At 49.9% G+C, this 25,745-nt stretch overlaps 1 protein-coding gene across 8 annotated transcripts in view; it reads right to left on the bottom strand.

Annotated features, from left to right (window-relative positions):
• The window catches only part of RANBP3 (RAN binding protein 3), a 51,776-nt gene that overhangs the window by 12,389 nt on the left and 13,642 nt on the right, over positions 1–25,745 (bottom strand). For 2 of the 8 annotated variants that reach the window (XM_045831476.1, XM_045831477.1), the window contains exons 2-7: positions 22,044–22,099; positions 16,323–16,511; positions 7,897–7,933; positions 7,717–7,803; positions 5,759–5,830; positions 99–164 (exon numbers count right to left, since the gene is read on the bottom strand). In XM_045831476.1, the coding sequence (XP_045687432.1) occupies positions 99–164; positions 5,759–5,830; positions 7,717–7,803; positions 7,897–7,933; positions 16,323–16,511; positions 22,044–22,099 (507 nt within the window). Of the gene's footprint in view, positions 1–98; positions 165–5,758; positions 5,831–7,716; positions 7,804–7,896; positions 7,934–12,897; positions 13,018–16,322; positions 16,512–22,043; positions 22,100–25,745 lie in introns of those variants that run through there. The other 6 variants (XM_045831478.1, XM_045831479.1, XM_045831481.1 and 3 more) reach the window with 4 other exon arrangements.

The raw sequence follows: 25,745 nt of genomic DNA, 5'->3' as shown, positions 1-25,745 counted from the left end.
GGGCTACCTTAGGCAGCTGTGCAAACAGCCACTGCACAGAGGCCTGGAAGGGTATGAGAAAGCCATTCCACTCTCCACCAAGGCGGGAGGGCACCTACCTGCGCTGGGTGCCTGGCCATGGATCAGTGTTGGTGGCTTCAACCGGAACCCACTGCTCTTTTCCTCTACAAGCACAAGATAAAAGATAAAAGCAGGCCTGCCTGGAGTGTAGTGGCAAGGCTGAGAATGGGGCAGGAGAGGGCTGTGGTCTGGGCCCCAGTGGCTATGGGCCTGGAGAACCAGGGAAACATTTCCAAATTGAAACAGAAATGCAGAAATCCTGTCCAATCACCAAGGCCGCAAGGCAGCCAGGGTGAGGTGGCAGGGGGCTGCAGGAAGTGTGGTTCGGGGGCCAAGTGCTGACTATGGAAGACCAAGGGGTGTCAGAGGTGCCAGACAGAAGTGAGGGTGACCACTCCACCAAGGAGCCCTTCTGCTGGAGGGTGAGTACAAGGCTGGTCAACCTGTAGACCACCTCACCCAGAGGCCTGCCAGGAGGAGCTTGAATGCCATGCTGCACTTGCAGGCCCTGGAGAATGTCACAGGGCCACCAAATAAAGATCTCCAGGGACTCATCTCCCTTTCCCAGAGGACTTGTCAGGGATACCTCTCTAATTAGGAGAGGTCTCTGTACGACCAGCAGATGTCTGGGAAATGAGACAGGTTTTCTGTGGCAAGAGATCAAGGGTGGCAGACAGCAGGCTTGCTCTCTTTCCAGATGTGCCTGCAGAACATTGCCTCACTGCCTAATGAGAGCGCCAGAAGGCCCAGGAGAAGGCAGCAGCAGGGCTGTTCGTCCCGGTCACATGTCAGCAGGTGGGTAGTCCCCCAGGACTGGATTTTGGACTGACAAACACAGGGGCTCCAAGGACATTCAAAGCCTGGTTTCTGTTCAGCCATGTGTTCACAGATCCCTTAGTCCCTGCACCTTGGTGACTTTGTCCATCTCAGAAGGGGGCGGGGTGGAAGGGACAGTTTAATGCAATCCCTGCTGGAAAGGATCAGCATATAAAAAGCCTTGTGGCCCGAACAGGCCAGGTCTGTGCCTACGGAAGCAAAGGGATGGCAGCATTTTGAGTCACCAGAGGGAGCCTTGCTTTTGTGCTAAGGTACAACCCTTCGGAAATAAATCCTAGTCAGGTTGCAGAGAAAAAGGTCATTATACAAAAATCAGCTGTGCGTTTCTCTACACTGGCAATAATGACCCAAAAATGAAGTCAAAAAAACAATTCCATTTACAGTAGCACAAAAGCAAATAACATACTTGGGAATAAATTTAACAAAGGAAAACTATAAAACATTGGAGGAAAGTAAAGACTTAAAATAAATGGAAAGATACCTCAAAATACCACAGTATGCACTGTCATTTGTGTGAAACGTCCAGAACAGACAAACCCAGAGACAGACAGCAGGTTCGTGGTGCCAGGCGCTGGGGGAGGTGGAATGGGGAGTGACCACTAAGAGATACGGGGTTTCTTTTGGGGTTGATTAAAATGTTCTAAAATTAATTACGGCAAGAGTTGCACCACTCTGCGGACATACTAAAAACCAACCAACTGTGCACTAAAATGACAACATAAATGATTTGTCAGACCAAACTTTCAGGTAGGAAACAAAATCAAACCAGAATTCCGGATGAAACAGAAAGGCCCTCTTCTTGCTGTCTACACGGTGGTGAGCCAAACGGCTCTCCTCGGGCGAAAATGGGATTATGGGAACTGTCACTGCTACTTAGTAAAAAGGGTGGAGGCTCTGGCCAGGTAGCTCAGTCAGTTAGAGCATCATCCCAATACATGAAGGTTGCAGGTTCAATCCCTGGTCAGCGCACATACAAGAATCAACCAATGAAGGCATCAATAAGTGGAACAATGAGTCGTTCTCATTCTCTCTCCCTCTCTCTCCCTCTCTCTCTCTCAACAAATAAATAATTTTAAAACATTTTTTAAAATTAAAACAAAACCAAAACCACAAAACAAGTGGAACCTGCAGGCTTCTAAGGGCCTGTGTGTGCGTGCTGATGTCTCTCCCATAAGGGTCTAGGTCGCAAACACCATGCTCAGGAGAACCAGACAAAACAGGACACAGGAAGACGTGCTGCCAGGTGTTCCTTTTTAGAAGGAAAATATCGAGTTACATTTCCAAAGCTTAGAGCAAGGGAGTCAAACTCATTTTCACCGGGGGCATGCCAGCCTTGTAGTTGCCTTCAAAGGGCTGACTGTAATTTCAACTCCTTAACAGTTAAGGAATCGTTACATTTACACAGTCCTAAAATTATTTCAGCCCTTTGAAGGCAACCATGAGGCTGATGTGGCCCCTCGTGAAAATGAGCTTGACACCCCTGGCTTAGAATTATTCAGAAGATGACTGGCAATTTAAAAATTAAAACAACTGGGATAAAATAACAGATAAGATAACAAATTTGCAATTGAGATCATTTTTTAACCCCTGAGAGCTGGCCCTGCAATGCTCTCACTGTGGCCACAGGTGGACGCCTGCCACGGTGCTCTGTGCGGAGCCAATGCTGACAGCCACCGAGCCTGGAGCTGACCAGTATGGGCAGTGGGCCCAGACACCACTGCCACTGGACACCTGTGAACTATGGGCCTGGTGCCTGGCCCACCCTGAAGGTGCAGAGGAAATCTATGCCGTGTGCTACAGGGAACTGACGGGCAGGCGGACAAGGTGTGCCACAATTCTACTGGCAACTGGGACCTGCTGCAGAAGGGGCCCAACACAGCAGGGAGGTGTGCCTGCAGGGCAGTCAAACCCTGAGGACCCTGTCACAGGCCTCAGAAACCCACTTTCCCTGCAACATGGTCAGGGTGTAACGGCACTGCCTGGAGGCCAGAGTGCACCCCCCAACCCCACGCCAGGGTCACGGGGGTGCACAGGTGGCTGTGCTGGTGTCCTCAAGAGCACATGCGTGCCCTTTTGTGAGCTTGCTAGGGAAGAGGTCTCTCCTTCTGGGGTAGCCTTTTTCCTCTTCCAAATCATGTCTCAAGCCAGCAGCTCCTTTGAGGGAGCTTCCTGCACTACTCAGGAAGATGACGAGTGGTTTCTTAGGGAGCGATGCTCACCCACCAGGGAACTTACGATTGAAAGGAAAAACATATCAGACTTTAACCCGATGTACACCAGAGGTCGAAAAGGAGCCCAGAGAAGGCAGCAGCCTGATGGTGGCTGGGGCCTGTGTATGGGTGGTGCCGGTGCAGGGTGAGGAGAGCGCTTGGCCACGCATGGGGGATGGAGTAATGAGTAAACGCACTGAGGACAGAGGGAGGCAGGTTTTGTACAGTTGGAACAGAGGTAGAAATACGAAGAGGGGAGGCTATGACGAACCCTGTGGCGCTGAACTGGAAGTACCTACACAAACGTGGAGTTACCCACATCTACAGATAGGCAGCTACAGAAACATAGGTAAATATAAGCATATGTATGCACACAGGTGCATGTTCCTAGCTGTGAGCATGTGTTCCTAGCTCTGGGCACTGAGCGTCCTGGGAGCAGTGACAGCTCACTGGCAGTGAGCACATGGGGCATCCAGATCTTGGTTCCTCGAGGTCATGCTCCACCAAGAAGAGCCAAGACCCCTTTGAGAAAAGGGGAAAGATGATGAGCCTGGAACCCTGTGTGATGACAAGCAGTACAGAAGGCGCTTAATATGACGGGGACCTACCCAGGGGGCCCAGGAACCTGACTTTGATGGGGCCACTGGCTAAATCTGGAATGATGAAAATAAGCTGATTAAACTAAAATCTGAATGTTAAAATCAATACTAATAACAACAGATTATAACCCACAGATTAAAATAGAAACCAGTACATCCATGTGATATAAATGATTAAGTGAAGTGGGGAAAAGAAAGCTGTTCTTTACAGTAGAATGCCAATTAATAAATGTTGGGGTACAACGAGGCAGACAATGTCCATCTGGCCGTCATCAGAGGAGTAGGCAGTTCAAGAACGCAAATGTCAGTGGATGCAAACACAGGAGGGCCAAGCGAGAGAAGACTGTCTCCTCATATCTCAAAATCTCTGTCCAGAAAATAGGGATCACAAAGGGGGAAGACACAGGGCAGACCCCACCCCGATCAGGTGATCACAGGGAGCCCCAGCACCAGTGCGGGGCACACCTGCAAGAGCACGGTGCACTTCTGTGGTTCTCCAGCCCCAGACACACAACCTGGGTGGCAGTGCCAGGAAACACCGGACACTTCTCTCTGGGGGAGAAGTCCCCCAGTGGAAGGACTTCTCCAAAATAATTGGCCTGTAATCTTCAAGGTCACAAAAGTCAAGGAAAGAATGAGGAACTATTCCAGATGGATAGAGAGACATGGGACATGGGACTGGAATCCGATGCCTTGTCTCTGCAGAAGGCATGGAGCCTCTAGGTAAAGGGGTAGCGAGTGCTTTGTAAAAAAATTCCCTTAAGTTTTAGGGGTTTTCCAAATTAAAGCTAAAAAGTAAAAGGCAGGCAAAGATACGAGGTTCATTTTGCAGAGCTGACAGGGAAGTCTAATAGGACAGGCTCACTGCATCGGGCTCCAGGGACCAGAGCTGTGTCAGAGCCTCTGAAGGTGGGCTCGGCTGCTCCCTTTCTCAGGCCTGCCCTGCTCCCTGTGCTGCTGGATAAAGGTTTTGGGGGCAGAGACAGGGGAGCGAGGCTGTCACTCACAGACCTCAGGGGTGATCGTGAGATTCATACAGAACTCCGCTGCATAAAGGGATCAAGACATGTGTCTTCAGCAACTGGTCCCTGAGCCAAAACAGGCTCACAAAGGCTAACACTGCCCCCGCAGCTCAGAACATGGCTTGCTAGGCAAGTGCCCCAGGTACAACCAGAGACTTAAAAAACTGAGCTCCTCTCCAGGACCGGGAAGGGGGTCAACTCCGAACAGTTTGCTTTTAGTCAGAACAAATTCAATGGTTTGAAATGCTGCCATCAAATCAATCCTCAAAGTTATAAAAACTTGCCTCTTCCCTTGACATCGCTCTCATGCCAGAATGTGAGTTATCTCGCAATGCTTTTGAAGTCGGGAATGAATTTATATAAGGCAGGTTGGGTTACAGAATTTGGGTGGTTAAACTTGCTCATTAAATCTTTTATGAGGAGAAACTTGCAGGAATTACTGGAGTTGGTTCTGCTGCAAAAGACCAAATAAGGCAGGCTCCATGTTCTTCAGAAGGGAGCAATCTTTGTTGTCAAGTTTTAAAGCCATGAATAAATATATGCATTTATCTGAACACATCTAAGCAATGTTAATTAATGTGAAAATTTATTTAATACACAGAAAGGGACCTGGGCAATTGCATTTCACATTAGTTAGCTCTGGGATGGTAGTGAGGGGGAAATAGGCAGGCTAATTCTTCAAGTCTGTGTATTTCTAACTTGCCTTTTTAAAATGATATAAACGTGTTACTCTTGTAAAATTTTGAAAATCTAGTAATACACCTCTTTATTCTTTTTCCAAAAAGGACATAAAAAACCCTTGCAACCAGGCCTTACTTACAGTAACAGAAATAAAGGCTCATGAAGCCTTTCACACTGGATTCCAAATGTACCAGCTGAAGAGTTGAGAAAACATTTAGGCACTGAAAAAGAACCCTGATTTCAATCTGCTCACTCTTGTTAAGATATTATTTTACAATATCGACTGCTTTTCATCCCAAGAAAACCCCCAGTGACTGCCTGTGAAAAGCAAAGGGATGCAAGGGCTCACCTGGTTCTGAGTCAGAATTGCCTGCAGATGGCTCGCAGAAGGTTGATGGCATAAAAACATTGTTTTTTGATACTGTCAGCAAGGAGGTGCGGGCAGGGAAGGGAACAAGAGGAAAAACAGAGTGAGTTGGCGGGGCAGACATGCCCCAGGTCACCTCTCCAACCTGAGGGGATGGTCTCCAAGCCCCACTGTGGTGCGGGAGGTGGGGATCAGCATTATGAATAAGGCCTTTACACGTCCAGACTCTCGACAGCAAGAAGGGGAAGTCTCCAGCCTAATGGCCTGTGTCAATGTCTAGCAGTTGACTCTGGCCTACTCCAGCCACCTCCTTTGTCCTCATTCCCCTGGCTTTTCCTTGGCACCCGGACCCCTGTGGGAGCAGCCAGGAGGGGAGTGGAGCACACCAGATGTTCCGAGTCTTACCTGGGACCAAGCCTTAGTCCCCGCTCCTTGTCACTGGTGAAGGCTCAGAAGTTGGCTGCACCCCACCCCCAAAAAACCACGTTTAGGATTTTACTGGCACCGCTCATCTTTCCATTTCCCCTGAGGACTGGGAGCTGGTTATCCCCTAGAGTCGAGGACCTAGACCAACGCACTAGAGAGGAAAAACGTTTGGTGGTCCTTTGCCCTGTCAGCCTAGGGCCACAGTACAAATCACCTTGTCTCTTCCCCCCTGCACCTTCCTGATAAGAAAGTACGGTTCTGCAGTAGACAGCAAACAGAGGGAACACAGTCATAGCCAGGAGGTGGCAGCTTTCTCATTCCGCAGAAACACCTATGCAACACGTGGGCAGAGGCCCCTCGAAAAGGATGTCTGCAGCAGCCTAGGCTGCAAATTGTCTGGATAGTTCCTTACTGCTTGATTGGCAACTGACAGCACCCATTCAGGGGGCATCTTATGTAGTGGTGAAGAAGGACGTGGCAACGTCCAAAAAAAGCGTTAAGGGAAATAGGTAGGACAGCAAGTGTGTCATAGAGACAACCTCGAGAGGATGCTCACTTTCTGCACTATTCCTGTAAAGTGAGTAACTCTTTGCATTACTTTTGTAAGCACAGACCTTCCAAGAGTGCCTTTCCCCCCCTTAAGGTGTCATCCTTAGGGTTTCACAGTTGTAAATGTTTTATATGAACTTCCCAAGGATGAAGTTCCACTTGGATAACTAGAAATCCTCTCCCACTACACAAATATCTCTAATCATGGCTATGGAGAACACTGGACAATGCCAGAGTGAACCAAGTCCCAATGAGGTGGGGAGGCCTGGGGAAGACCCTGCGGGAGCACTTACCAGCCAATCTGCAGGGGTGTCCCAGGCTCAAAGAGCCCCCACTAAGTAGCCCCAGCATCCCTCTCTACTCTGGAACCTGCTGCTATCCTGTACCAGACTTCATACAAGTCTTGGTTGGTCTACTAGCCTTGTGTGCATGCTCAGACCACGCCTGGTCCAGACGCTTGGCCTTCCCTTCAAAGCCCCAAGCCCTCTCCTCTGGGAGCTCCAGGCATTCCACCACCAAAGTGTGGACCACTCAGCTCACTGTGTAGTGTGTATGTGTTTGGGCTTCTCAACTGGACCACTAAGCTCTAGGCACACAGCAGATGGGTCAGGCGAACCCCCCACATCCTCGCAGTCTTTGGAAAGTGGACTTGTGATTAACGGTCAGAGGCCCCAACAGGGCTCGGACAGTCCCTTTCCCATTTCAGAGGGATGGTTTTTCTTGGTGCATCTTCCTTTATCAGTCCAGTAGGTCACACCTCTCCATAAGTGTCACCAATCCCAGACTGTGGCACCTGGTGCCACAACTTGGGCAAGCTCTAACCTTATTGTGACAGCAACCAAGTCTCAGGTTGGTTCTAACTGGGTCTGGACAGGAGACAGACGACAAGTGGGAAATGATGGAAGGGAACAGGGGGCTTCAAAACACAATGCTGTCACCGCTCCGTAAAGGTCTGCAGCTGTTACCTGACTGTGAAGGTGGGAACTGGGTTAAAGAGGACGTCCTTTCTCGCTTGACAGGAGGGCAGTAATTTCCATCCTCTCGGTCAGAATCTACAGGAAATAATGAGAGAAGGAGGAGGAGAAAATCAGGCTGCTTCCACTTTTACAACCAAAGATGGTGAAATGTTTTAGAGGTTTCCTCACCTTCTCCACCTTCAGGGCTGGAGCCGCCAGCTGGCCTCTGAAACGAGAGCACATGTCAGGGTGGAAGAGAGGGCCAAGCTGCCCTCTCACCCAACAGCTTGCGAGCTCCGAAATAAACGGGTCCTGAGGGCTGATTGCCTGAGCTCAGCCACCGAGTCACAGACGAACTACCAAACTCACGCTCAGAACTCCCCCGTGAACCTTCTGCCTCTGGCCATCCAGGCCACGAGCCAAGGAACCCTCTCAAGGACTGAGAGCACCCTTACAGCACGAGGGTCGGTTCCTCTGTTTCCCCACAGGTTACGGCTGACTAGTGTGTCGCCCCCAAATTCAAGTGCAATGAAACTTTATCTGGCCAAAACTCATTTTGCCACAAGCTGGAAAGTGACCTGTTCTCTACTCTGAAGGGCAGCTGCCTAACTGTAAAATGGTTGGCTAACACCAGATTGTGGCAGTTTCCATTCCTTGCCTTGGCACATTCTGTGGCAAGGAACCTTGTTTCAAGGTAGACTGTTGTTTCCTGAGCAAGCCAGAACTTCGGTGCCAAAGACGAGAGGCTGCTGCAAAATGCTCGGAATAGAACACGTCAGCAGACTGTAAAACCCTCGGACACATGCTGACAGAAGGCGGCTGAAGGACCTCCCCCTGACAACCTTACTTTTAGAATGGGAATAACTAGCAATTAAGGGGCCTGAAATGAGTCCCCTCCCTATCCAGGACAACACACGATCCCTTCCACTCACGTCTCTTCTCAGCAACTTGCAGTTTTGAGAACTGAGCCACCTGAAGCCAGTGTGGAAGGGTGGACATGACTCCTCATGGGCCGCTTATAAGCCAGCAGAGGAGCCAGTTTTCTTAGTTTCCGCAAAGCCCCTGAGGCTCAAGTTTAGCTAAATGTTGACCACCTGCCTAGAGGAGCTGCGAGGGACCACATGGGCCAGTGCCTGAGGAAGTGCTTCGCACGCCACCAAGCAAGTGTGGAGGCAGTAACCGCACTAAGCCAGACTGTGGGAGAAGGAGCTGGGCTCCTGCTGGTGAGCCAACGTCCTCTGGTTTCCTCCTGAAGGTGGAACCTCAGGCTCTGTGCTAGTGAAGTGCCTCCTTAACCCCGGGCAACACACTTTTCTCATAAAGGGCCAGGAGGTACTTCCCACTGTGAGCCACATGTTGTATGTGGACCAACCAATGTCCTAATGGACAGTGAAAGCTGGGACAGTAAGGAAATGATCCCAATTCTCCTGTGTGAGCCAACGCCTCAGATATGGGTCAGAAAAACCAGCCTGGGCTTCTTGATCCAAATCTGTGTCCTGAGAGCTCCTGGAAGTGCCTGTGAAGGGAAGAGGATGACACTGTTCCCCAGGTGTGTCTCAGGGGATCGGAGGCTCAGAGACCGTGCATCCAAGTGCTTGGGGAAATGGAAACCGTTGTAACAACATGGGCTCAACAGTCCTTGGGGCAGCTGTGAATATACCACTGGGCCCAAATGGAGCATGAGAGTGGGGTGTGAGGCTGTTCAACCCCTTCTCAAAGGCCGGTAGGTCTAGCTAGTCATTTCTTCCCAGCTCTTCCAATGCCTAAATGGGAAACCTTGGGCAAACAATTTCACTTAGAAAACAAGGTGCTAGCACCTTCCCAACAGGAAAGTGGCAGAGAATGAACGGGATAAGCAGGCGATGCCAGCTCAGCCAGCACCTGACCTTGGTGTAATTGTTCACAGCTCACACCTGGTGGTGGCTTCACTCTCCCAGCAAGCTCACATCTGCTGGACATTACACCCTTGGGCAGGGCTGGAGAGCTCAGACAGGCGTGAACAGGAGAGTTGGGATGTGGAGTCATGTCCCAGGGACAGCCGGGAGGTGAGGGCCAGGTTTGGGGAACCTTGGATGGGGGTTAAGGGGAGGGTCTTGAGCCTAGGACTTAGTGTGGCAGCCTGAGAGATGCACCCCCACAGAGCTGATTCTGCAGAAGCCAGGGCCTGGGGTGACATATGATAATGAAGAGCTGTGTTATCACCAGGATTCCTTCAGATCATCCCCCTCCTCAGGTGACATCACTGAGATGCAGGCTCCTATTCCTTCACAGCAGGCCTGGCCTACCCCATCTCCACCCCTATTCTCAAGTTCCATGGCTCTGCAAGTCCTGTGGGACCTGCCACTTCCTAAATTGACTTTTGGGACCTGGAAATGTCACCCTCTCTGGCCTCTGCGGACACTGCCCCCTCAACCACTGGTGTCCTTTCCCCACTCAGGTCTCTCTTTCTGAACTTCCCACATGAGGACAGACCCCTTGGTCTTCCAGCCTCACTGCTCCCTCTTTTTTTTTAAAGATTTTATTTATTTATTTATTTTTAGAGAGGGAAGGGAGGGAGAAAGAGAGAGAGAAACATCAATGTGCAGTTGCTCGGGGCCATGGCCTGCAACCCAGGTATGTGGCCTGACTGGGAATCGAACCTGCGACACTTCACTGCTCCCTCTTACTCCAACCGTGCGATCTGTGTCAGGGTGCCCGCCAGACTTGGAGTTCCAGGCGGGGCTGGCCTGGGATTTGCTCAGGGAGAGACTGGGAGAAGCATGAGGGCCTGTGTTCCTGAGTTATGCACCGGGCAATGGCTCGCGTCCTGGCTGGTGGCCCTGAAAGTTGTCAGGTCCAAGTTTCCTTGGATGTTGTGGAGGATATTCCTCTAGCACCTCAATCTCAAGAAGCCTGCACACTTAACTTTCCTTTGCCTGCTGGGCATCTAGGTTAGTTTCCACGCTGTGAATCTTCCAGGGCTCCTTTTGCTGTGAATTTCTAATTTCATTCCACTGTAGATGGAAAAGACTGCGTGATTTCAATTCTTTTAGATTTACTGAGACTGGTTTCGTGGCCCAGCAAGTAGTCTACCCTGGCGAATGTTCCTTGTGCCTGTGAGGGGAATGTGCATGCTGCTGGGTTCTGTGCTGTTCGAGTCCTCGATGTCCTCATCCATCAGCCTGGGTGTTCTACTGTAACTGGAAGTACGGTACTGAGGTCTCCAATTGTTATGATTGCATTGTCTACTTCTCCCTTCAGTTCTCCAGTTTTTGCTGCCTATATTTTGGGGCTCTTTTAATGACACCCAAGTTTCTTTCTTTTTAAAAAATGTCTTTATTTATTTGAGAGGGGAAGGGAAGGAGAAAGAGAGGGAGAAATACATCAATGTGTGATTGCCCATCACGTGCCCTCTACTGGGGACCTGGCCCGCAACCCAGACATGCGCCCTGACTAGGAATTGAACCCGTGACCCTCTGGTTCGCAAGCTGGCACTCAATCCACTGAACCACACCAGCCAGGGCAGACACCTAAATTTCTTACCTCTGCCAATGACACCCCAAACCTCACGCATCTGGCTCTCCTTTTGAATTTGAATCATTCTAGGAGCCTCTCCCCAGACCAGAAGCTGGGGCCTCTGGAGCTTTAGCCCCATCTCTCAGGGTCTAGGACTGCTGACCAGGACCCTTGGTCTGTCCCGCACTGACCCTCCTTACCATCATACTCCAGCCTCTGTCTTCTTCCTGTTTTCTGAGCATGTCAGCACTGTTTCTGGATCAATGTTCCTTTGCCTTGTGCTACTCCCAAAGCCTGGAATGCTTTTCCTGCATGTCCACCCACTGAGACCTCCTGGAGGCCTTTCCTGACCACCTCCAGGGTGAACCTATGCTCATGACTATTTCACTGCCCAGAAGGTACAGGCAGCTCCTCTCCACCCCACGCTCCAGCCTCTCCTGGGCCTCTACCCTGTTTTGTGTATCACAGTTGGAAATGATCTAATGAGTCCATCTGCTGCATCTCCAGCTATGATGAGGCCCTACCCTGTCTGTTATGCTCACAGCTCCTACACATAGCATCCAGGACACAGTGCACAAAAAACTCATTGTACAAATGGAGCCCATGTCCTCCACTATAGCCCCTTAGGTAACTTGGAGAAGAAAAGGTGCCTGGCCAGACTCAATTCACACACTCCTAGTCCTCTGACTCTAGGAGAGCCTCAAATCCATGCCCCAAGTCTCTTGAAGAACCATCCCGTGGGCATGCAGTGGGCTTCTTGGGTCTGGAAAAGCTGGGAGGCAAAGGCCTGGGAAAGACAACACAGGAAAACTCCCTGAGAGGAGAACCTTACAAAAACTGCTGGACCCTCCTGTGGGGTCTGAAACAGCTGAGATGCAATGAGGAAACTGATGCTGGCAACTCTTCTCAAAAGAAACTAGTGCAAGGAAACAAGAAGACAGAATGCAGTCATTTCTAAATGCCTTTGGATATGCTGACTCTTCCAGAAATCTTCCACAGCTGTCCATGTGAGGAGCAACCTGCTGCTACACCCTGCTAGAGAAGGGATGAACTTGCGGTGTGGCAGGAAAAGATTTAGGGTGCAGCAACCGCCCTTCAAGCCATACCCCCTGCACTCTACATGAGGCCAATGCCAGCTCTACCGAGACTTCCCTTGGATGTCAGCTTGGTGGGCAGGCCCTCTTCTGTGTTAAGAGCAATCTAGGGGCAACCCCTCACCCCAACCAAGGGAGTGGCTACTCAGGGGTCTGTAGAGAGCAATGCCCAGGCCTCCAACTCCTTGGCTCCAGAAGTCTACAGCCCCAAATTCAGGAACCACCACCATGGACTCTCACGTGAGGAGGGGTCTAAGAGTGTGCTTCTTGGGGAGAAGTGAGAACAGACACAGGCTGTGGAAGCTCCATTTCCTAGTCCACCTCTCCCCACAGTAGAGTCCACTCTTTGAGAATGACACCTAGGGGGCGGTGGAGTTCTCAGCGCCGATTTGGGATGCAATGACGAAAATATATCCAAGTGACAGTGACTTGAAGCTGAAGAGAAAGTAAAGCAAGACAAACCCTTCAGCTGATTTCTCTGGCACCAGGACATGAGAATGAACACGGCAGGCGCACAAAGGTGGAAGAGCCCTCTGAGACGGCAGAGGGCTGTGGGCTGGCAAGCAGGCCAGCCTGCAGAAGACTCGAAGGGGCTGCTCACCATGCGCTTCAGGGCGGCAGGGCCGGGCCAGCTGGCGGGGATAGGCAGGGGCAGTCCTCTCCCCTCGGAAGCCACTGGGTCCTCCAAGGAAGCAGCTCATTCTGGGAGGTGGATAAGTCCCTGTCGCCAAGTACAAAATCAGGGGTAACGTCTAACCCAGGATGGGAACGCAGGCATGGGACACTTCTGTTTTTTTTTGTATAAAGGATGAAATGGTAAAGACTACAATCATTACATTTATTAGTCACCCTCCTCCAAAAAACCATGGCTCTTGTGAGGCTGGTTGGTGTGGCCTGAGGGAGACGAAGGTGCCAGTCCGGGGAAAGGGATGGAGCAGGAGGCTGTCTCAGGGGCTGACGCAGACACAGGCACACAGGGCGGTGCAGGCAGAAGGGTGCTGTTTTCCAAGACCAAGTCAGAAAACACTGGATACCACTTGGCCTGCTTCGGCCTCGGTGACGCTGGTCTGACCAGTTAGGAAGCCTGGCTGGCTAGGGCAGTGGTCCCCAACCCCTGGGCCTTGGGCCTGTATGGGAACCAGGCTGAGTGAAGCTTGCCTGAGCTCCGCCCCCTATTCCCACCCCCTCCTGGTTGAGGGGTGGGGTGGGGGAGGGGAAACTGGCCCCTGATGTCAAAAAGGTTCGGGACCACTGGGCTATGGGATGAAAATCAGTTAAGAGCAGGGACGGCTGATTGTGTACTTCACACTATGGGCCAATTCAATGCTGTGTATTCTGCGACTGAGGCAACCAGCTCAGAAATTCTTACCAAAAAGGCACACTGAAAAAAGAAAAACAGAAGTGGTCTCCAAAGACATGAAGGGCGGGGACGGAACAAAAGTCAAACCCTGTGCAGGAGCTGGAAGATGAGGGAAGCTATCCAGCCACGGAACTTGTTCCAGAATCCATCTAAGCTTTCTGGTGGGTCTCATAAACATAGTTCAGGCTCATCAGCGCCTTGGCTGGGAGCTTTGGTCCAGCAGACTTCAGCCAGGCTTGGAGTAAGCACGAAGCTGCTCGTTTCCTCCGGGTCAGAGAACTGAATCTGAATGTGGTTTGGTCTTTTTCAAACTGCCTGCTGAGAGCCAGGAAGTCTGATACATAGACTTTTCTCTGGTACTGAGTCTTCCATGGCTAGAGTGCCGATGAGATTGAAAGACGATCAGGGACCTCTTTAACAATTCAGCAAGCCACTATTCACCACAAAGGGCTTGTGCTTTATAGTCCCCCGAGGGACAGCGGCACAGCGAAGAGACAGAACATGATGGATGAGACCTGCTGAGTAACATGTGGGCGACTTCCTGAACTGTGATTCGATATAGAACAAGATCCAAATTTGTTCTGATGCAAAAACAGTGAGTTAATCAAGGGAAAATCTCAGCCTGAGAAGCTGGGATTGGGTTCCTCTGCCTTGATTTATGTTCTCACTGACCTGTGAACTCACGTGTAGTTTGCTTGAACTTGCCCAGTCAGTGGGGAAAGCCAGTTGATGGGAGCCACTAGCAACCTGCCAGGGTTTTCCCTGCAGAGCGCCCCACGGAGCAAGCCCTCAGTGAGCCCTCAAACTGTCCCCAAATGATGTGATGGTGGCAGCGCTGCTGGTACTTCAAACGGAATTGAAGATTCCTATAATTATGAATGCTGAAACAATGCATGTGTGTATGTTAGATGCATGGCCTCTGACACTGTACTGCTCTGTTCATAAACCGCTCCAAGGCCTGGCTACCTCCCACGGTAACGTCACAATCCATCCTGAGGTTCCCTGCCAGAACACTTGACCTTGCATTTGCCAGTCTGGGGACCATTTGAATTTCTCAGAAGTAGAGTCTCCAACCCCAAGTCCACAAGAACGGAGGAGAGTTCCTCAGATATCAATATTTGGGCTGGCCATAGGTAAGACTCCCCAGGACACTTCCTGCATGGGCCTCTTAGGAGGCAGGGACCCACCAGTCTTACCACGGGGGCCCTAGAAGTAAGCAGACCCAAGAGAGCCTGAGTGCCTTTGGAAGAGCAGCTGGCATGAAACAACCTCTGGGATCTCACCATCTGCTAATCTCAGCTGAAAACTGTCAACCTTTCCAGCTAATGTCTCTGTAAGTTGTGCCTTTCAGACTAGGCAGCAGCAGAAGGCTTCAGAGCCTCTTGGGCATATCCACGTGAAGGTCATCTGCTCTCAGGACACTGAGAACATGATGTCCTGTGTGCGTGAGGGCTGAAGACGCAATAACTAATAATGCTCAACTCAGAAGGAGGTTCCAGGAGCTACTCTGCCCTGAACCAAAAAAGCGATCACCTAATTATTGCTCTGCCGGCTCTCGTGTGAGGGCTTGGAGGCCAGGACGCTCTGGCATAAGTGCCTCCTGGCTGGAATCTTTACTGAGCTTCTGAGTACAATACCCCAAACACACTTCTATGCCAGGAACGACTGTTTCCCCGCTGCTGGTAAAAACCGTTACTTCTTTATCCACCACACACTGAATTTTCCAAAGTGTTAAAAGGTGACCCCAGTCTCACCTTGGCTGACACATGGCTTCTTCCTGCATAGCCTAGGGTTTGGTGCCTGTAACTGAAATTCAACGGTTTCCTTAAGGACACAGAGTGCTGGTAATGTGACGCCGGGACTGCTACAGGCCTGGGCTTGTGACGCCCTGGAACGCTGCCTGGCATTCTCTGTGGCCGAGTGGGGTCCTCTCTTTTCTTGTTAAAAGTCATTTTTCCCTGTCACGGCATTGGGGGACTCAGTCATGAGGTACCTATGGAGTTTCAATCCTGAATGTACAATGTTTACCTTTCCCAATTTATCAGACTCCAAACACTCAAGACATTTCTCATTCTTGAGAGTTCATAATCTTCTCCACCTATAATCTTCAGAAGCCTTCTTAATACAAAGACAAAGGGCCCAGGGGTCCCCTCTGGGTTCAGAGAAGAGTCTTCTTCCTGCTTTGATCGAAGGCAAGCAGCTCCCAGCCTCGCCAGGCATCCCAGTCAGCCTTGTGGAGCGATCTGTCGGCCCCCCCTTTTCCTACAGTTAAGGGAGCCAGAGCTCCTTGTGTTCTCAGACACTGAACTCGGAGGCCCAGACTCAGGGAGAAGAGAAAGAACAAATGGAGATGGGGTCAAATTTGATTTGGAAGGTTCTACCCACTACGCATTTCCTCTTTTGGCCCCTTGTGTCTCTTTCAACAAACAGGACTGGCTTTTTGCTATGGGTATTTTCCCAGCTAGAAAAGTCTCCATGTAAAGGGGACCTATTTTTCCCTGCTCTTTGGCAGCATGAATTAAAGAGAGATGAAGAGATCCTGATCATCTTTTCAGTTATCATCAGCAGCTTATAATCTAGTGTCTAAATCTGAGGGACCCGGAGGGATAGGGCTGGTCTGGGTTGGGACCCCTGGGCCACAGAGTGCTGGGTGGAGGTGGACTTACCCCTGCCAGTTCTCGTGGAAAAGGAGGAAGATGGGCTTCAGGAGTGCTGGCTGAAGCGCTAGCGGGGGCAGGAGGCTCTAGAGCATGCTCACCAGCTGACTCGGGGTGACCTGTGCCACGGTCGGGAGCCTCAGCCTCCCCCCGAGGCTCCTCTCCCGAATCCGACAAGTCTTTTTGCTCTGCAGAGGACTGGGAGCAAAAAAGACAATTTTCCTTCAATGTAAATAAAGGCTACAACATGGGGCAGGGGTCGGGGGTGGGGGATCGAAAGGCTAGAGATGGCTCAAACTCCAGCAGTTCCTGCCCAGGAGGGTGGGCCAAGAAAGCTGGCACGAAGTGCTGCTGTGCAGGAGCTTCAGGGCGTGCAGGAAGTCTGGACTTTCGTTTTCAGAAGTACAAGGAGGCCTGGCACGAAGCTACGCTGCTTATGGGCCACGAGTGAGGAAAAACACTCCTGGTGATGAAAAGGGGGGTGGGTGCCTCTATCAGATGGGAACAGGGATGATTACATGTTACTAACACGACTCCTCAGAGATACTGATGAAAGAACTACCCTCAGCACCGTTTCTGGCTGCTAGGAAAGGTGGGGAGGCAGGCTTGGGACACCACACAGACACAGAATGGAGTGTCCAGGGTCAAAGCCTTCTGAATCTCACTCTATTTATTCTAGCTGCTTAAACCTGAGCTGAAGGAAGAGTTTCTCATCTTAGTGAGTGAGGTGTGGGGTGACCGAAGGAGCCTGGCTTTGTGTTGGGGAAAGAGTGGGAGTTTAGCTGGAACCTTGGCTGAGAACTTCCCCAGGCTCAATCCAAACCCCCTAGACAGGGGCTTATTTGGAAAACAGCCAGGTAAGAGAAGGTGGGCTCCAGAAGTCTTCATCCTCGAAAGCACAACACCCCTGGCATTCTTTGAGCTGGTTCTTGGGCTTCTGGGGGCTGGGGGGCTTCTGTGGGCCGAGAGCTCAGTGGCCAAGACTCTCTTCTTGAGAAATGGGTCAGAAAGCAGTGTTCTGGAGGGGCAGTCCACTCCTGCTTGGCCTCGCCCACAATGTGAAGCCATTTCTCTGAGTTTGTGAACTAAGTGACTACAGGGCTCCCTACCTCCCTGCAGACACTGCTGTGTTTCTTCTGAGTGTGACGTGCCTGAGACCTCTTTGGATGGGGTGTGGGGGCTATTTCCTAACACGTGAGCTTGTTGAATTAAAGTAACTACATGAAAAGAGGATTTAAGAGAACTTACAAATATTCTTAGGAAAGCAACAGCAACACAATGTTAGCTCACGTACATCTAAAAAGCCACCCAAGCCAACTCTGCCTATCCAGGGGTCTGAGAGCCACATGCACAAAGGCCTCCTCCCCACGCCGCTCCTCCCGCCTGCCAGGGGCGCTGAGGTCAGTTCATGCACTGGTCGGCTGCTACTTTATGGCTAGAGATTTAACACCCGACAAGAGAAAATTAAACCCAGAGCTCTGTGGGAAACTGCCTTTCTCCATAATTTGAACCACTTGGATTTTTTTTAAAATCACTGCTTTTAGAACATAAAATGCCCTCATGGCATGGGGGACTCAAAATGAAGTCTAAATTGGAGCACCAAAAAGAGTATGAATGCTATTCCAGCATTCTCCCCTTGGGTCTGAGTGTTTCTGCTGGACAAGAAAAGCTCAAATAACCAAGGCAGAGCCTGCAGTTCTCAACGTTTGTTAAAACCAGACGCCAGATCCTAACCCTAGATCATGTATCGTAAAATCTATGTGGCTGACAAAAGTAACAAAAAATGCAAGCAAAAATGTGCACACAGGATATACTTGTTATGCTAATAATAAGCTTCAAAATCAGGTCTGAACACGCTATACAGTGTTTTCAGCAACACTGGACTTTCTGCTCGGAAGCATTTCTGCAACTGCTTTCTGTCTTTTTCCCATATGGGCATTATCCTGCCAGTACAACCTCAAAGCTGTCCCCCTTAGGTTAACAAATATTTGGAATATAAACTAACTGAAAACAAAACAAAACAAAACAAAACAAACATTTAGTCATCACAAACAGTAAGAAAACCTACAGGAGATTCAAATTCTTTTCACATTAAAAAAACTGCCTCCAATCAAGGCAGTTAATAAAAGGTGTCATTTTTGCTTTAAAAACACAAATGCACAAAAATGTAAGCATTTCGCAAGGAGCGCCACCTTGAGGAAGCCTGGAGGCATGGGAAGAAGACAAGACTGCGTTCGGGATGTGAAAAGCTCCTCTAACACTAGACGACAGGAGGATTTGACAGCTTGATATGCGACGCCACCAGCAGGCCACTGACAGCAATCTGCAGTCTGCTGTGAACGCACAGGTCGTCAATGGGGACTGACAGTGACCGTGGAGCGGCTTCACCACCACACAGAAACAAAAGCATCTAAGGCTGGCAGCTTAGTTTTTCTTTTTTCTAATTTCAGATCTATCATCTCAATCATGATTCAGTAACAACAGCTGGGCCTGTGGTGTGCTCTCTTTGAAGGGGGGAGGAGGGTACTGGGGTTCTTTGAAGCACATACCACTGGTGGATTAGAGACCATTTACTGACAAGGAAGCTAATGGTCCCACAATGACAATGGGACTACTTAATCTTTGTGGATCAAGAAGTGGCTCAAAAAATAGCTATAAGGGACATTTTGGTGACAATTAGGATGATTTACATACTGGAGGCGGCTTCTAAATTAATAATCATTTTCTATACTTGATCTTAACCAAAGGCCGAGAAGCGACACTGATCACTTTCTCACGCGTGACAGTGGCACGGGGCACGGACAGGCGGCACCTGCAGAAGTCTGATGGGTACACACTGCAGTCATGTGCTTCTATCGCTAACAGTAAAGATGTTACAGTGAAGCCCAGTGGAGCATGCCCAAGTGTCCTCAGTACCATTCTCCTAACTTTTCTGAGGCTGAAATTTTCAAAATAAAACACTGAAGATCAAAAGAGGGAGAAAAGTTCGCTCAGAAGAAAACCAGCTCCAACAGCTTTTTCCCTGCTCTGAGCCTGCAGTGTGAGAAGGAAGTGGGCAGGAAGAGAGAATGAAACTGGAAGATTCTCCACCGCTAACTTTTGTCAGAAGTATTGTGGCTGCCCCTCAGAGGCTGCCCTTCCATCTTCCTTGAAACGGGACGTCAAGGAAACAAAGCTAACCAAGTTACTGTTTACTTTCTGCCTTACTCCTGAGCTGTCATAGTAACAGAGAAAGAAGAAGACTCTGTGTCCACATGGCCACTATCTACCTGACAGCTCGGAAAGCAGCCCTAAAGGACAGTCACAAAAGCTCCTCCCGATTCTGCTGTTAAACACAGAGGTTTCCCACATCCTTTTGGCGATCTTGCAACAGAAGTGGAGAGCTGAACTCTGATGACCTGGAGATCAATTATTTTTAGAAGTCCGTTAGAGTTGGCTTTGAGTCAGTATTTTGATAAAAACTGCATTTGCATTTGCATACTTTAAGATGAGAATGACTATCCACCACTCTTCTGGTTCAATGTCACCATTTACATAATTTCCATAAAATTTATGAAGGTAATGGCAGGGAGAGGGGAGGGAGTGGAAGAGGCTAAAGGGGGATAAATGGCGATGGAAGGAGGCTTGACTTGGGGTGGTGAGCACACAGGATACGATGATGTGTTATCGAATTGTATGCCTGAAGCCTTTGTAATTTTAGTAACCAATGTCCCCCCAATAAATTTGTAACAAAGTAAACAAAGAAGAAAAACCCAAAGCAACAGAACCACTTCAACAGAACCACCTCAATTGTGAAAATAATACTGAAACAGGAATTAGTAATTTTAAACGCATTTTGAATTTAGCTGAACAAATATGACATTTTAGTTTTTCATCCTCTTGGCTGTCCAAAAGTCCTCAGATGTAAAGAATTACTAAATTCTATTGCTCACTTAAATCTGAGGTTGGCAAAACTTTTTCAGTAAAGGACCAAATGCTAAATAGCCTTGACTCCACAGGTGTATAGGGTTGGGGTCCCAGCTACTTTACTCTGCTGTTACAACGGGGAAATCAGCTTCAGCTACAGTGAAGGGGATGGGCCAATAAAACTTTATTTACAAAAACAGGTGGTGGAGCTTGGCCTTAGTTTGCTGATCTCCGTTTTAAGCTAAAAGTGACTCAAAAGATGATCATAATAAAACTCAAAATTCTAGAAAACCCTGATTTAATGGAAAACCTTAGAAGTGACTTACATCTATAAGAGAAACAAATGGAACACATCCATTTCTAAAAAGCAAGAGGAAACACATCAGCCCTTCAGTGGCTGACCCTTTTCCAAAGGAAGGATGATTAGAAACACAGGTAACTAAGCTGTTAGTACATGTCCGAGTCCTGGGGAGAGGACACAGTAGAGGTTGATGTATCTTTAACATACCTCCTGGAAAACAACAAAAACAAGCAAAAACAAAAAGAGGGAAGAACAGTTTCTCAGGCTGTCCGGTTCTTCAGCAGAGGACTAAAGATGGGAATGTTTACTGTGAGAACGAGCCCAGCAGAGAAGACCCTGCCCATACAGGAGACACTGCTCAGTGAGAGTGGGTGTGGGTGGCGGGTTTTAGGGCAACCCCCTCTCCTTCTTGTCCCCTCTACACACAAGGTCTCTTCCTGGTCTAGTGCTTGAACATTTTCCAGAAAAACTGGGCTGCACAGAAAAAAAAAAAAAGGCTGGCCTTTCTTCTCAGACCACGGGACAAAATCTACAAGCAGTGACTGGACTGCCAGGAGTCTCAAACTGCCAGGCCAACAGTCCCCAACCTCAGAGCTGGCCACCCTGCTGCGAGACTGGGGATCTACCAGAGGACCTGGTCTGGGGATCCCCAGCCTTGACCCAATTCTCAAATGCGCTTCTTATCAGCAAGATTGCAAATGGATTTCACAACACACCCGGTCCCTTTGAAATCTTGCTATGGGCATTAAATTACCTGCTATCTTGCCTGGGTCATGGGTGGGGAGGAATCATCCATTTTTTTGACAAATAGAGGGAGTCCTCAGACAAGCTTGGGAAGCATCACCACAGAACATCGGCTAAGTTTGGACACAACCTCAAGCTTCCACACTGATTTGTCAGACCTGTGACTCAAGATAAACAACATGTGACAGTTGGAATGCAACTGAGGTACCAGCTCATCACTATGAATTAGGCAAGGTATTTCCAACAGTTTGATCAAGACATTGAAGATCCAAGAGAGGAAATCAACCCAACAAAGATGAATGGTATATACAGTACCAGCCAACTAATAATTATTCTAAATATAATTATGCCAAGTTGGTTGGGGCCAAAATATCCCCCTAAAATCTTTAAATAAAGTTCCTACTTTTTCCCCCTGAACCACCAGCTGGTCTCTCACCCAGCTTTTCTCTCCCTTCCTGTCCCTCCTCTCCTTCCTTCTACATTTTCCTTCTACTCTTCTCGCTCTCGCTGGTTTTCCTGATGTGCAGTAGTATTTCTAAGTCAAATAGTTCAGAATGAGGAGAAAGCTTTCTACCACCAGTCTTTAAAGGAGGGTCTCTGAACCCTTTCCACACATACCTATCTCAACCTCTCGCCACGGTAACCTAAAGCCACTGGACCTTTTTCCTCTAAGCTCAATGCGAAACCTTAAAGAGCAGAAGCATCCTTGGCCATGTGACCTAGGGAGAGAGATCCCCGGGAGAAAAGAGAGGTGAAGAGAGGACATACCAGCCCCTTACCTTTTGTCCTTTATCCTTCTGAAACACAAAGACGGGCGGAGCAATAGCAGGCTTTTCTGTAAAAAGAAAAATTGGTGTTTTTCCCCCCAACACTATTTTATACAGCAAACAAAACTACATTTGTTTGTAATAAGTTAAAAAGAAACAACAAACCCAATATAAAACTAGTAATTCCAAAGGTCATCAAATCACTTAGAAAACAGTTTTGTGACTTGGAGACGTGAGGTGTTCAGTTTGTGACAATGCAACACTGAATGGCAGAGTATGTATGCTTGTTACACACCAATAAAAAGCTTTTAAGGCTCCCTTAGAACAGGCCCCATGCCGATCAAGGGAGCGCAGTGGGGAGTGTGCCTGGTGGCAGGGTGTTGGAGACGGCAGCTATTCAGCGCCACCAACAGGGGCTTGGAAGAACTTTGGCACAGGGAATTCGATCTTTATGTGGCATCTCCTGAATTTCAAATGCTGGAGACTAGTTTAGGTTTTTTATTCTTATTTTTTCAAACTGTAGGCCCATTGAGGCCACAGGTCAACCAGTTTGTAACCTCTGCCCACACGGCTCGAGCTCTGTGGAGAACCCCACCCAACACTCCACCTGGTTCTCTAAGCGAATAGCCAGTAAAAAAAAAAAAAAGATTTATGTATGGGGCTGTGGGAGTCTGAGAGTCCAGCTTGCATGGCTGCTGAAGGAGAAAACCCTCTGAGATGTCCCGTCACTTGGCGGGACCAGGGCTGTGCCGCCTGCCGTTCTCAGGCAGCACAACTTGTCTCCTATCCAGGGGCAGCCCACGAAGCCACTGCTGCCGGCCAGGGGACTGTAATGAGGACCTCACAACCACTGGGGTGAAGCCGCCCACTGGCGGCTTCCACTCCCTGGAGGAGGCCCCTTGACCTGGACTCCAGCTCCGGGTGTGCTCACGACCCTGTGGGGGTTGCCCAGGGCCTCCTTCAGGATCCAAGGGTGGGCAGTGGATGGGAAGCCAGGGGAGTCAGGAATTCGCAGGGCACCTGCACAGTCCTGCCGTCACAGAGCCACCAGTCGGGGAGGCTGAGGTTTACCGGAAATTTACATTCACACAGCTCTGCCCCGGCAGGACGGCCATGCAGGATGGAGACACGGTTCACAGTTCCTATGGGTGGTCACGTGGGGGGAGCTGGGAAAAGTGTCTTGTTGAGAGTGTCAGGAAAATGTCCCTGAGAAGAGGCTGCTGTGGTGAAGTCTCACGAAGAGCCTGGCAGGGAGAGTGGCAGGTGTGAAGGCATGGAGCCCAGGGGTAGATGGCAGCCTTGGAGAGAACTTAGGGAGGCACGGTGGCTGGTTTCAGTTTAGAGTCAACCATTTGGGGGAGAGGGTGATATGGGGAGACCAGTTGGGAGGTGACAGCGATCACCCAGAGTAAAAACAGGGTGAAGACAAGGTTTGAGGAGGAAAAGGGAGAAGACTAAGACAATCAAACAGACCCTGTTCCACTCCCCACCCTCCAAACTGCCCCTCCCTGGAAAAGCAGGGCAAACATCAGTCTCAACCTGGGGACAATGGCCCACTGATGGTGACCATTCCCTCTGCCGTGCTCACTGAGGCTGCACTGTTCCAGAGTCCTATTCTCCACGACAGTCCTCAGTGTGCACAGCCCACGGTGAACATGGGTGAATGACATGCATGAGACCAAAGTGCTAAGGGAGGAAGGTGGAAGGATCACCATCAAGGCTTCTGTGCTTCCCTAAGCAGCCATGTCCTGGCACAGTGTGCGGCTGCTGCCCAACACACCAGGATGGGGGGATATCAATGAACATACCTACGCCAGGCCATAAATGACAGCAAAGCAATGCTGGAGGGACACTGGGGGTGGCAGCAGCTTATCCACACGTCTACCACAGGGAATCCCAGAAACCTTCTGGTGCTGCCCTGTGCACCACAAGCCCAGCATCAGGGGCTGGAGGTCCAGGCCCCAGCCTCACTTCTGTGTTTGACTCCCCACCAGCAGCAAGGCACTGGGGTATACAGGAAGCCAGGATTTTGGGCAGCCCAGCTCCTCCAACCACCCATTTTCTTTAGAAAACCACCTCTCACCTACCTCTGAGTTTCAGATGGAGCCTAGCCCTGGGTCCAGCCTAAGGAGAAGTACTGTGTGCCCTGACCCCTGGGGATGCAGTGACGTGGTAAGGCCAGGCTGCTGATGGTGAATGAGACTCAAGTCCAGGATTTTTGTTGGAGCTACTGGGGAAGGGGAGTTCTCTCTCTGCTGAGCTGGGGGGAGGTAACCCTGGGGCTGCCAGCAGCAGCCTGTCATTACATGGGACTCCGGACTAGGAGCCAATCCAGCGGGAAGCGGAGGAGGAAACTAAATCCTGTTGCTGGAGGCCCAGAGTCCACCAGGCCCAAAGCTAACCCCACCCCCAAGACTTTTCAGCTAAGTCAACAGATGCTGATTTTTACTTAATAAACTCTGGATTTCTGCCCCTTGTGTCTAAGGGCCTCCAGCCTGAGAGTGGGGCCTTGCTGCTGCGGAGTTCATTAAACACACACACTACTCCCTAGAAAAAACCACGTTTGGCCTCACAGGGGTCTTTCTCTTCACAGCAGGGATCACCGGCTGATACATGATGTATTTACGGTCTATCTCCCCGACTAGGATGTCAACTATAGGAGAGAGGAGACTGCCTGGTTCCCCCTCACTGTCTGCCGGTGTGCAACAGTACTTGCACCTTGCAGGGACTCCACAAATACCTGATGAGAGGATGAGCAAGGGGGGAGGACACTAGAGAAAATTACTGCCAGGCTGGTTAGGAAGGACTGGACGAAGACAGAACCATCTGGATGGCAGAGGAAGGGCTTTCTGGTCTGCAGGCACATAGGAGGGCAACTCAAAGAGGCCTGGGCTGTCTGGGCCCGGGGACAGGACAGGACCACGTGGCAGGGTCCAGTGTAACTGGGAGAGGACCCATCCCAAGGAGGAACAATTCTACACTGCAGCTGGCATGTTGCTCAGCTGGGGGCAGAGAGAGGTTACAGAGGGGACCATGAGGTCTGAGCTCTGAAAGCAGCCACACAAAGAGCAGGAGCACCAGGTGAGACCCAAGCAGATCCACCCTTAAGAATTCCTAGCAGTGGCTGCTCGACCCACACCTGCCACCACCTTCTGAGTGCAGACCTTCCTTCTTGGCCTCTACTTGAGGGTCCCCTTAAGCCTGGCTTTTGCAGAACAGTCACAACCACTGGGGTGAAATGCACGCTTAAAACTCTGCGATTTCCTCCTAGACTAGGGTTAGAGCCCCTTCAAACAGACCACATCCCACCTGCCCAAGGGATAGGTGGCACTATCACACTTCTGCAGTGCTTTGTCACACTTCTGCAGTTCTGCCTGGTTTAATCACTCTGCCTGGTTTAATCCCTCTGCCTAGAACACTTTCCCTCCTTCTCTTTCATGGTCAACACTCATCCATGACACAGATACAAACACCGTCTCCTTCAGGAAGCCCCCAGTTTGCTTATTTATTTACTCTTATGAATTTTTTTTTCTTTTAGCTCTGGCTGGTGTGGCTCAGTGGATTGAGTGCCGGCCTGCAAATCAAAGGTCCCTGGTTTGATTCCCAGTTAGGGCACATGCCTGGGTTGTGGGCCAGGTCTCCAGTAGGGGGCGTGTGAGAGGCAACCACACACTGATGTTTCTCTTCCTCTCTTCCCCTCTCTAAAAAATAAAA

The sequence above is a fragment of the Phyllostomus hastatus genome, unplaced genomic scaffold (assembly GCF_019186645.2).
Source record: "Phyllostomus hastatus isolate PE091 unplaced genomic scaffold, TTU_PhHast_1.1 phas_contig_159, whole genome shotgun sequence".
In the NCBI taxonomy this organism is placed as follows: domain Eukaryota; kingdom Metazoa; phylum Chordata; class Mammalia; order Chiroptera; family Phyllostomidae; genus Phyllostomus; species Phyllostomus hastatus.
This window is presented reverse-complemented; position numbering and strand designations above follow the sequence as displayed.